An 11657-nucleotide genomic window follows, 5' to 3' on the forward strand; every position below is an offset into this window, starting at 1 on the left:
AGATCCGCCTGCCTCTGCCTCCCAAGTGCTGGGATTAAAGGCGTGTGCCACCACCGCCCGGCTTGGTTTTGTTTTAAAACAAGGTTTCTTTGTGTAACAGCCCTGGCAATAGGTTGGCCTTGAACTCAGAGATCTACCTGCCTCTGCCTCCCAAGTGCTGGGATTAAAAGCACGTGGCACCACTACCTGACTTCTCTCTCTCTGAGACAGGGTCTCTCTGTGTAACTCTCTTTGTTTCACATGCATGCCTGGTGCTGCTGGAGCTAGAGTTACAAGAGGTTATAAACTGCCTGATGTGGGTACTGGGAACCAAACTCACATCCTTTGAAAGAGTAGCAAGCACTGAGCCACGGAGGTACATTTTTTTATATGGTCAAGACATTTTCTTTTATAGCATTTGGATTCCCATCTAAAGGTTTGAGATAGACCCTCCTGCAAACAAACTGGCCTCAAACTCAGTATGATCCCAGGCTAGCTTGACCTTCAAGTGTCCTCCTGCCTCCAATCCCTGGATGCTGAAATTACAGGTATGTCCCACCACGTCTGGCCTTTTTTGGTTTCTTTTTTTTTTCTTAAAATATTTATTTATTATGTATACAATATTCTGTTTGTGTGCATATCTGCAGGCCAGAAGAGGCAGCAAACCTCACTACAGATGGTTGTGAGCCACCATGTGGTTGCTGGGAATTGAACTCAGGACCTTTGGAAGAGCAGGGAATACTCTTAACCGCTGAGCCATCTCTCCAGCCCTTAGGTTTCTTTTTCTATCTTTTATTATTATTTTTTCTTTTTGATAAAGGTTTTCTCTTTGTTACAGTCTTGGCTGTCCTGAAACTCATTTTGTAGACCAGGCTGGCCTCAAACTCACTAAGATCCACCTGCCTCTGCCTCCTGAGCACTGGAATTAAAGGTGTACACCACCATGCCATACCTTTTAGGTTTCTTGGAGTTTTGTACTGGAATGCACTAGGCAGCATAGGATGACCTCAACACTCCCAATTATCCTTCTGCCTTTATCTCCCAAGTGCTTGAGTCACAGATATGAGACATCACACCTGGTTCTCACAGGCAACACATGACATTTATCGCTAAGCTATTTAACATGACCTACAAAAGGGACCCAGTGACATATCCATCATTTCCTCAGGACGTTAGTTCATTGTGCTACTGTGATCAGATGAACTGATAGTAGTAGCCCTATGCTAGGTACACAGTATCGTGTAATCTACTGCCCTTGTCCTTATTCTGTTTTTACTTTGTATATGATAGGGTTTCATAGTCAGTTCAAGTTGAAGTTGACCTCAAACTATGTGGATGACCTTGATTCTCACCTAGCATCCATAAGGCCCCAGGTTTGATCCCTAGGATCACAAAACCACTGAATCTTAAACTAAAGGTGTTAGGAGCCAGGCCAATTTAAGGTTTTCCCTGAGGCCTGGTGTATGAGGAGGAACACAGCTCAAAACCAGGAATATGCTTAGCAGAGCCAGTAATGGTCCAGGGCCAGGGCCTTGGAGGAGCTGTTGCTTTATATCCCGACAACCAACTCTTTCCCCTAAAAGGCTGTGGCTACCAGTCCCAAGGCTGCTGTGTGCCCACCTGTGAGGATCTTGTGTTCCCTTTGCGCAACACTGCTTGATTAGCATCCTGCTTACTTGGTTCCACTATAGATAGTTTTCTGCTGACTCTGGTCCATTTCTCTGAAAATTATACATGAGAGCCCGGCGGTGGTGGTGCACGCCTGTAATCCCAGCACTTGGGAGGCAGAGGCAGGCAGATCTCTGTGAGTTCGAGGCCAGCCTGGTCTACAAAGGGAGTTCCAGGACAGGCTCCAAAGCTACAGAGAAACCCTGTCTCGAAAAACCAAAAAAGAAAAAAAAAATTATATATAAGATGCTGTCCTTAATAAGCTCGCTTGGTGTGGCTTGAGGCCCAGTTTGTGTAAGACCTGATCCCAAACTTTCCTTTTTTACTTTCTGAATCCCTGGTTCTCTGCTGGTCCAGGTCAAAAGGGGAAATAAACAAACAAAAAACTCAACAACAAACTCTGAACCTTGGACTGTATGAAAAATGATCAGTTTAATAATGTTTGTGTCCTTTTAGGAGGCTCTCATGTTATTCTAGAGAAGACATAATCCACCCATGTTGAAGTTTCTATTTTCTTCCTCACATTAGGCAACTGTTTGATTCACTTTCTAGTTTTTAAAAATTGTATTTATTGAAGAGTAGCTTCCAGATCACATTTTCTTTTTTTAAAAACTTATTTATTAATTTATGTATACAGTGTTCTGTCTGTATGTATGTTGTAGGTCAGAAGAGAGCACCATATGGTTGCTGAAATTGAACTCAGGACCTCTGAAAAAACAAGTCAGTGCTTTTAACCTCTGAGCATCTCTCCAGCCTTTTTTTAAAACTTTTAATTTATTTTTATTTATTTTTTTGTTTTTTAAAGACAGGGTTTCTCTGTGTAACAGTCCTAGCTGTCCTGGAACTCGCTCTTGTAGACCAGGCTGGCTTCAAACTCACAGAGATCTGCCTGTCTCTGCCTCCCAAGTGCTGGGATTAAAGGCGTGCGCCACCACCGTCCAGGTACACTTATCTATTTATTTATTTATTTGGGGGATTACATACATGTTGTGTCTTTCCTTCTCCCATGGGAGTCTTGGCTTCACACCAAGTCCCTTACCCACTGGACCATTTTGCCCTTTTCTTGAGATAGGGTTTCAGTATGCAGCCTGGCTGTCCTGGAACTCACTGTGTAGACCAGGCAAAAGTCACAGAGATTTACCTGCCTTGTTGGGTGCTGGACTTAAAGGCATGTGCCATCATGCCTGGCATATACAATTAATTTTAAATTATTTTTATGTGCCTGTGTGGGTATGTTTGTGTATGTGGGTATTCACTCTAAGGAAGCCAGAGGTGTGGGCTCTCCTTGGAGCTGGATTTATAGGAACTTGTGAGGTCCCCACTTTGAATGCTAAAAACTCCACTGAGTCCTCTGCAAGAGCAATGATCATTCTCAACACTGAGCCATCTCTCCAACTCCTATATCGTTCATGGTGGGGTGGTTCCTTTGTGTAACAGCCATGGCTGTCATGGAACTTGCTCTGTATACCAGGCTGGCCTCGAACTCACAGAGATCTTCCTGCCTCTGCCTCCCAAGTGCTAGGATTAAAGCTGTGCACCACCACCACCTGGCAGGTCATATTTTTAACTGCAAATTTATTCAGGTGTTGAAATGCCAGTTTTTGCAATCTGTAAAAAACATTCATGTTGCTTCTGACTAGCTTGTTAAACATATAATTAGCACCTCGGGATCTCACAAAGTGTCATTATTGCCCAAGAAAGGAAGTATCGCAGAAAAACATGGAGATGGTAAAGTTTAAGAAGCCTTTGTTTGGCACCTTAAGGAAAGTACTGGAGAAGTGAAATAAAGGTCACCGCCTTGGCCTGCGATTGAGAGGTGGGCTGTATGATAGGAAAGCATTAGGGACAGTTTTGGCTATCAGCTGCAGAATGCCTAAGATCTAAACTCTGGCCCAATACCTACAATAGAATAGTAAGGGACAACAAAGAAAAAACTGGATCCTCAAGGTGGTCATACTGAGTTGGTAGTAAAAATCCTCAGGTTTCCAGCTGGCCCCCAAGCTACAGCAGAGAATCAGCGGAGATGGTGTGGACCAATGACTCCAGATCACAGTCAAAGTCCTTGAAGGGCATGGACTCCAATGGACTGGTATTTTGTGTCTCCATGACAAGGTCCACTGGCTGCTTCTTTAGGAGCTCAGGGTCAAAGGCCACACCCCGAAAGAAAGGGTGGCCCTGGAAGTGATGCAGATGACGTAGGCGGTACAGAGGATTCTGGCATAAGAGCTGAAGGAGAACAGAAGGAGACTGGGCTAAGAAAGGCTAAACAGAGGTGAGAGGGAGCAAACAGTCTATGTAGCTATGGAAGGCAGGAAGATTTGTGAAAGAGAAGCATGGTGGTTGGAGAGAGTGGGAGGATTGGTGGGGATGAAGGAGATGAACCTGCAGATGATAAGGTAGAACTGGCCCGTGCTCTTCAAAAGGACCTTCTCTTCTGGTGAGAAAAGGATTTAGTGGCAGAAACTCAGGAATGAGATCTGCAGTACCAGCTACAGGGGTAGTTGGAGCATCTCAACCCTCATCAGACAGAGAGAAGAGCTGGGAAATCACTTCAATGGGCTTGGGAATCTAAAAGGAAAGTAATTTGTACCCTCACCTCATGGAGCAGGAGCGAGAACTCCTGAGTGGCAGAAGCTGGCATCTCTGGTTTACAGTGGGTCACACTTGCCAACATGGCCACATGATCTCTCTCTGCAGCCACAGGGAACTGCATTAAAAGGGTAGGGGGCAGGAAGAAGACAAGGCTTTCTAAGGTCTTTTTCCCACCAAGTAAAGCTCTCTTCCCTGCTCACCACCACTACTGTTCTCTCACCTTGCCAGTTGCCAGACAGAAAAGCAACACTCCCAGGGACCACCAGTCAGCAGTGTGGTTGTAAGGCCCACCACTTAGGACCTCTGGGGCTATGGTATGAAAGGGGCTTGTCACTCACTTCCCTAGGTGCTCCTCCCCACCAGAGCTTTAGCTGCTCTCTCACCCATGCACTGAAGAGTGCCACAGATAGTATAGGCTCGTGCTCCCTGGGATAGGCGACGAGACAGACCAAAGTCTGTCAGTTTCAGGTGGCCTATGGAATAAGGAGACAGTGTTTTGACCTACGTCTTTTTTTGCAGAAGTACCATTCATCCTGAGACTGGAGGAGAAGACATACCTCGCTCATCCAGAAGGATATTCTCCATCTGAAATCATGGGCGAAAGGACATTATCTTACTCTTTCCACTGACTCTGATTTGGGTTTTCCATTGTTATTTTTGACATAGGGTCTTGTTATGTAGCCCAGACTAGCTGGGAATCTGGTACATATACCAGGCTAGCCTCAAACTTGCAGCATTCCTCCTGCCCCACCCCCAACAGTGCTGGGTATAGGCAGGTATGACCACACCTGGCTTTCTTTCAGTCCACTCAGCATTCAAACCTATCCTTGGAGGACCCATACCTAAAATCCTTCGCATCCATAGGAACCCAAATAAACTGTCTCTGCTCCCCAGGGCCTTCTCAGACCTGTTGGAACTTCTTATTGAGGTTCTTCCTCAGACTAAGAAAAAAGACTTAACTCTACCTTTACATCCCGATGGATGATACCCAAGTCATGGAGATAGCCTGTGGAGAACGGTGAGCATGGGTGTATAGTCTCGTCTATGCCAGTTTCTATAGCCTCCATCCCATCTCTCCCTGACTTCCAGAATTGAATATCAATCCTGTTTTCCCCTCCCCACCAACTTAATTCTTCCCTTTCTATATCCTTTACCACTTTTTCACTTACACAGCACAAGGACCAGTTCAGCAGCAAAGAGACGGATAGAAGCTTCTGGAAAACCACCAACAGTAGACCACAGGGAGTAGAGATCCATGCTGCAGTAGCTACACACTGCAAAGCGCCAGAAGTCTAGGCAATATCTGGGGTCTACAATGCCTGGGCTCAAGGCATTATAGACCTCCTGCCCAAACTAATCCCGCCAGCCTTTCCCCTCTTCTTTCAGATTACAGAAATACTATTCTGCAAAGCAGAATAGCGTCAGATTAGGAGACTGGTCTGTGGGCCTTTGTGGGTGAAGACAAAACCCAGTCCACTCACTAATGAAGAGGTGTCGCTTCCCCTGCCAGCTGTCCCCCAAGCTGTGTACAAAAGGATGGTTGATCTGTCGCTAGAGGCAAAGAAAACAGCTAGTTAGGAAAGAACAAGCTTATTGCTGATTAAGAGCAGCCAAGAAATCAGGTGTTGCCTTGTGTTGAAATGAAGTGCTGCTTCACCTGAGAGCTCATTTGGGACTACCTGAGAACCCTGGAGCCAGCACACTGCTAAGGAGAGTTCCCTGGCAGAACCTGCAGTATCTACACCTAAGAACAACTTTCTCAGACTTATTTTGGTGCTACATTGCACCAAGGTGGAAACATGGGGAAAGTAGAGCCAAGAAAAGCAGGTAAGTTGGACTTTCTCCACCAGCAATTTAGTTCTTCCAGCCATGCTTTCAGAATTCTGCATACCTGGATGCTAACCTCCTCTTTGCACTGCCTCAAGGTATCCCGCTGTAGGACTTTTACTTTGGGCACCACCTACAAATGGAGAGGCATAACTCGTGGAAAATAATGCTGTTCAATTTATTCCTCCTAATCTCTGAAACTAATAGGTTGTAAATAGTAAGTACTGGGTGACTCCTACCTTCACTGCAAATACAGCTTTTTGGGCACAATCTAGCACTTTCAGGACAGTTCCAAAAGACCCTTTAGCCACAAGGCCTAAAATCTGCACAAAAAGAAAAAAAATGGAGAAGAGGGCACCTGAGACTGGCTGCTTCTAGATTCCTCCCAGACACACTTCCCGGGACTCCAATGACCTACCTGCAGCGTCTGCTGCCCCCTAACAGGCCTCATGGGAAACTCTGGTAGGAAGAGGCTGACGAACTGAGGCACTGGCCACTCAGACAGAGGCTTCTCTAGTTGCAGTGGGGCTGGCTGGAGGGGCTCCTGATGTAGGCACTGATGCCTCTGAAGTCCCCTTAGTTCTTCCACTCCTGACCTGATGGCCCCCATACCACAGAAGAGGCTCTTCCAGCCTCGGGCCCAGGGACCCTGGATGTTGCCACCCTGCTGAGAAGGGAACTATTCTAAGCCTGCTCATGAGGCACTGAAGGTTCTACCCATCTTAACAGGTACTCCTTCAGAAGTCTTAACCTCTGAAGCAATGGTTCAACTTTCCTAACGCTACAGGAAACTTTGCTAACTTAATACAGTTCCTCATGTTATAGTGATCCCCAACCATAAAATTTTCACTGCTATTTAATAAGTGTAATATTGCTACTATTATAGGTTGTAATCTAAATATCTGAAATGCAGATTATCTAATGTGATCTCAAGGAAAGGGTTGTTCTACCCCAAAGGGTCTTAACCCATAGATTGAGAACCACTGCTCTAGAGGGAAGGAAAATTCCCAGGCCTTGTGATGTGACCTAGATTTCCTCAACGTAATTCAAAATCTTGATGACAATAACAGTTTTGTCTTCCCTATGACAAACCAGGAATACAATCTGTGCCTGAGTGGGGCTATTCACATAACAGCCTCTATGCCCAGACCCCCACACTGGCTATCACTGACAGGCTCCTAACTAGGCACTTTCTGGCCTCAGGCCCATACCTCGTTCACTTCCCATTCATAGGCAGCAAGAGCCCCATACCCTACCTTCTGAGGAGCAGATACCCGGGTGTGTTGCCCCTGCCGACAGCTCACTGCTCCCATCCCCAGTCTCTGCCTCCTCTCCTTCTGCTAAATCTGCTGTCCCAGTTACATAAGCAATTCCTCTCTCTGATGCTGTAGTACCCAGGAGCCCCGCCTCTTCCAGTGTACATAGACCCATCAGCTTTAGGTGAGTATTGTACCAGGGCTGGGAAGTATCTATTGTACGACTTCAAAGCAATGGAGAACGGCCACAGTCATATTACAGTGGCAGTTAAGAAATGGGTGGGTTAGTGAGGAGGGAAGGACACAGACAACTTGAACGTTTTTACTCAATACAACTGAAAAAAAGAGAGAAGCCAGAATCAAATTTAAAATATTTTTTTTCTTTAAATCTTTTTTTTTTTTCTCCATTCTCCAGGGGATTCCCCAGGGGGGAAAGGAAGGTACCCATGGCCAGCCCTGGCTCCTAATGCCATCCTCCCAAGTGAACACAGATTGGGAAGCTGACCCCTCCCCCAACAGTAACACCTTTCATACAACAAGGCAGTGGAGTGAGGCACAGAGGATCAGACCCTCCCCTCAGGTTACTGGCACAAAGGGAGAGCAATTACACTTAGAAATATATATATATATACTATATATATATATGTCTGTTTATAAAAATTTATCATACTTGATCAAAACTATCCCCCCACCCTTTCTTTTGCCCCCAAGAGTAGGATACTAGGCTTGAACACACTCCATAGGCCTTCTGGTTCTCTTGCCTTTCTTGCCCTGGGACTAATAAGCATGAGGGAATTTAGCACTTTTGTCCACCATGCCCTGCAGGGACAGGCCAGTTGTTGAAGTGTCTCTCTCAGCTCCCTATAAGCTCCAAAGCCCCACAAATCCCGTGGGATGAGGGGAAGCTCTGCCCACCCTCAAGTCCCTGGATCCTGAACCAGAGTCAGATTCGATATTGTAGTCACTTGGATCTCTGGATCACTTGCGCCTGCTAAAGATGGACTTCTTGCCAGGGTTCTTGTCACCCACACTTAGACCAATAAGGAGACGTGCTTTCTCCTCTTCCTGCTGTTGCATGTTCAGGTCCGATTTTGTCTCTAGCTTTCCCCGGACCTCAGACCCTGTTGCAGGTTTCAACCTTAACTTTTCTTTGATTACCTGGCAAGTGGAAAGGAGTAAAAGGAAAGGCAAAAATATTAGTGGAAAGGCCAAACAATTCAAACTGAACCAATTCAAAAATTTATTAAATTTACATGCAAAGCACAAGGGGGCAGTTCAAAATATATAAATAATAAAGTATATAAATAATGGTTTCTGCTTTCAAGAAGCTTACAATCTAATCAGAATCCCTAAAGCTGAGGTTGTAGCAGCCCTTAGTTCCCTCAAATTTGATAGTTAACATGAAATAAAACAGCAAATATTTGATCATATTGTGGCAATGTAAAGGACAAAATCAGTCATTTTATCTGCCCCTTTCTTGGCTATCTTTTAATATAGTGTAAAACAAAATGCCCCTAAGAAGGCAATTTGCTTGCCAGTCCCTGCTAACGAAACAGCCATGAGCCCTGGTGAGATACCTGGGCAACCAGAGCTTTTCGGCTGTCCCTTTTGACAGCCATAGCAAAGTCCAGCCATGTCCACGTGTTGTTGTGGTACTCCAGACAGGGTAGCACCAAGTTAAGGTCACCCCAGTCCACACTGTTCTTCTCACCCTGCAAAAGGAAAAGGAGGAAGGAAAAATTACATCAGCTGCCATCTTGAATCTAAGACAGTACTCGGAGTATAATTCCTATGACAGCAACCTACAGATAAAGACTGGATACAGACTGGATTTCCCCTACCTCAGCCTGGTATTGGTGCTGACTACTGCAGGAAGCAGAAGCAAGAGCAGGGTTGTCATCATGGCTCACTTTCACAGGAAGCCTGGTTGTCACTCTCTATCATCTTTAGTTCCCTTATTCTGTTCTAGAAAGTGCTAGGATGGGACATACCTTATAACTGACACACAGTGGAACTTGTGGGATTTTTATGTATATGAAGGAGTTGTTCATGGCAGCTCGCTCTTTCATCTTGTCAATATCATCAACTGGGTGCTAGGAAAGACAAGAAAGGAGTATAAGCCTCTAAAACCAGAAGAAATCAAATATCCTAAATATTACTCCCATCTTCTCAACCTTGGAATAAACTCAAAAGAAAAAGACCCAGCCAGGTCCAACAGCTCTGGCTGCCCTGGAACTTACTCTGTAGACCAGGCTACAAAAAAAGATCCACCTGCTTCTGCCGCCTAAGTGCTGGGATTAAAAGCACGTGCCGCTACTGCCTGGCTAAAAAAAAAAACCTTTTAAGCATATTAGAATGTTTTTATTTTTGTTTTTGAGGGCTTCTTTTGCGAGACAGGATTCATGTGGTCCAGGATGCCCTTGAACTCATGAAGTTCCGACTCCTGTTTCCCAAGTGTTATGATTATAGAGTGCATTTCCACAATCAGTCTTTAGGGACATGTGCCATACCTCAGGTAATTTGCGAAATGATCTTCTGACCCCAGAACTCCGAGTCAAACCCTGTGCTACACCTTTCCCAGGGCCTAGTGGAACTGCATCATCTGTTGCCATCAGCTGCCGAGGCTTCACTACTGGAATTCCTATGAAAAAGCAAACACCAACACTCATCCTTTTCCTGAAGTGGCTCTGGGTGTTATTCTATTCTTCTGGCATTCCAGAGTAACAATTCTCACCAGTTGTCACCAATTTGGACTTATCCTCTTCATCACCAACTTCATCATCTTCCACATTACGACCAGGAAAGAAAAATCCCATCATTCTATGGAAAAACTGGTGCGACAGCTGGATAGTGAGAGGCACCACATTCACCTGTGGGGAAAAGAGATGAAGAAGCAGTTAAGCTCAGGTGTTAGCCTTGTCTTTAGTTACTAACCAGTCTAACAGGTTTTAGTGTGATCTGCCCTTTGACCCTGGGTTCTCAAGGTACCGTTTACTAACCTCAAAGTGTTCCTTAACAGAGATACCCCCAACAGGTGGTCGGACTTTGCTGAAAAGGCGGAGGGCTAGCTGTCTCCCCGACTGGCAGGAACTCTGGGGCCGCAAAACCACCTATAAGGCAAAGCAAATAACCCTACTAAATGTCTTCTCTTTTTAAAAATCAACTTACAAAACAAAACAAAACAAATCAATCCACAAACCTTCCATAGAAGTAAGAACTGAAACCAACAGCCTTGCTAAGCTGGGCAAGCTATACCATCTCAGATCACACTGCTTCCTATTATGAGTTGATATGAAAAAGCCATCACAAATACCCTTTTGCTCTAAAGTGTGTGGGAGTGGGCTAGGAATGGGGAAATAAGGCCTGCCATATAGATGGGGGTGTAGATTAGTAGAGTGCTTGTCTAGAATGAACACAGCCTTGCCTAAATACCATCCTCACCCCCCCTCCCCCCGCAAATGACTTGCCTTATAGATAGCATTGGGGAGAAGATTGTTCATAGTGAACCAGCCCAACTCCAGGAGATGTTCTGCTGTGTCATCAGACTTATTCACCTATAGACAGACAGATTTGTCCTGTTCATTATAAGCTTTCCTTAGGAACTCGATAGAGAATTACTATATGTACTAATCTAACCTCCTGATTTCATTTTTCTCCTTCTTCTTTAAATCAGAATCTCATAAGGCCTCGAACTGTACCTGTGGCTTTGAACTCCTGATCCTCTTTACACATCTAGAATGATGAGATTATATGCATGCACTATCACATCTCATCAATATCTCTTTCAATTGCAACTGTTACTATTTTTCCCTTTCTTGTTTGTTTTTTGTTTTGAGACAGGGTTTCTCTGTAGCTTTGGAGCCTGTCCTGGAACTCGCTCTGTAGACCAGGCTGGCCATGAACTCAGAGATCCACCTGTCTCTGCCTCCTGAGTGGAGTGTGCACCACCACTGCCCAGCTTCAATCGCATATACAATCTACAAATCCTCTAATCTAATGTTTCTCATGAATAAACCTCCAACTGTTAATACTTTTAGTTACTGTGACATTTAAATATCTCATTTATTTTCAAACATCCCTAGTAATAATATTTTTCCCAATGCAGGACATTTGCAGAAATGCTGTCAGTATCAGAATGGTACTATTCCAACTTGACTTAGAAAATTACTTCCCTCTGAGCCTTAGTTTTAAGAATAAACCACCCCCGCCGGGCGGTGGTGGCGCATGCCTGTAATCCCAGCACTTGGGAGGCAGAGAGAGGCAGGCGGATCTCTGTGAGTTCGAGGCCAGCCTGGTCTACCAAGGGAGTTCCAGGACAGGCTCCAAAGCTACAGA

General features: G+C 45.0%; 2 protein-coding genes across 2 annotated transcripts in view; both read right to left on the minus strand.

Moving 5' to 3' along the window:
- Window positions 1-2964: 2964 nt before the first annotated feature.
- Window positions 2965-7523, minus strand: LOC101991344 (uncharacterized serine/threonine-protein kinase SgK494). Its single transcript, XM_013347162.2, has 12 exons — window positions 7323-7523; window positions 6485-6730; window positions 6306-6389; window positions 6131-6199; window positions 5721-5790; window positions 5409-5513; window positions 5205-5245; window positions 4797-4824; window positions 4623-4712; window positions 4460-4548; window positions 4244-4354; window positions 2965-3873 (listed from the first exon to the last, which is right to left on the minus strand). The coding sequence occupies exons 1-12, from the start codon at window positions 7377-7379 to the stop codon at window positions 3649-3651; spliced, it is 1215 nt and encodes a 404-aa protein (XP_013202616.1). The 5' UTR covers window positions 7380-7523; the 3' UTR covers window positions 2965-3648.
- Window positions 7524-8248: 725 nt separating this feature from the next.
- Window positions 8249-11657, minus strand: part of Kiaa0100 (KIAA0100 ortholog) — a 32864-nt gene continuing 29455 nt past the window's right edge. Inside the window, exons 32-38 of the mRNA XM_026780866.1 lie at window positions 10790-10876; window positions 10322-10432; window positions 10057-10192; window positions 9833-9963; window positions 9314-9415; window positions 8900-9034; window positions 8249-8480 (exon numbers count right to left, since the gene is read on the minus strand). Of these exons, the coding sequence (XP_026636667.1) occupies window positions 8301-8480; window positions 8900-9034; window positions 9314-9415; window positions 9833-9963; window positions 10057-10192; window positions 10322-10432; window positions 10790-10876 (882 nt within the window). The 3' untranslated portion in view covers window positions 8249-8300. The remainder of the gene's footprint in view (window positions 8481-8899; window positions 9035-9313; window positions 9416-9832; window positions 9964-10056; window positions 10193-10321; window positions 10433-10789; window positions 10877-11657) is intronic.

Source organism: Microtus ochrogaster, chromosome 7 (assembly GCF_000317375.1).
Source record: "Microtus ochrogaster isolate Prairie Vole_2 chromosome 7, MicOch1.0, whole genome shotgun sequence".
NCBI lineage: Eukaryota > Metazoa > Chordata > Mammalia > Rodentia > Cricetidae > Microtus > Microtus ochrogaster.

What these genes read in the sequence shown, in the direction of transcription:
- LOC101991344 (XM_013347162.2), bottom strand. Translation starts at nt 7,379, where the DNA reads ATGGGAGCAGTGAGCTGTCGGCAGGGGCAACACACCCGGGTATCTGCT. An exon ending in TGAACTGGTCCTTGTGCTGT is followed by an intron (nt 5,246 to 5,408) that starts GTAAGTGAAAAA and finishes CGTTCTCCACAG; the next exon opens with GCTATCTCCATGACTTGGGT. An exon ending in TCATCCATCGGGATGTAAAG is followed by an intron (nt 4,825 to 5,204) that starts GTAGAGTTAAGT and finishes CCATGATTTCAG; the next exon opens with ATGGAGAATATCCTTCTGGA.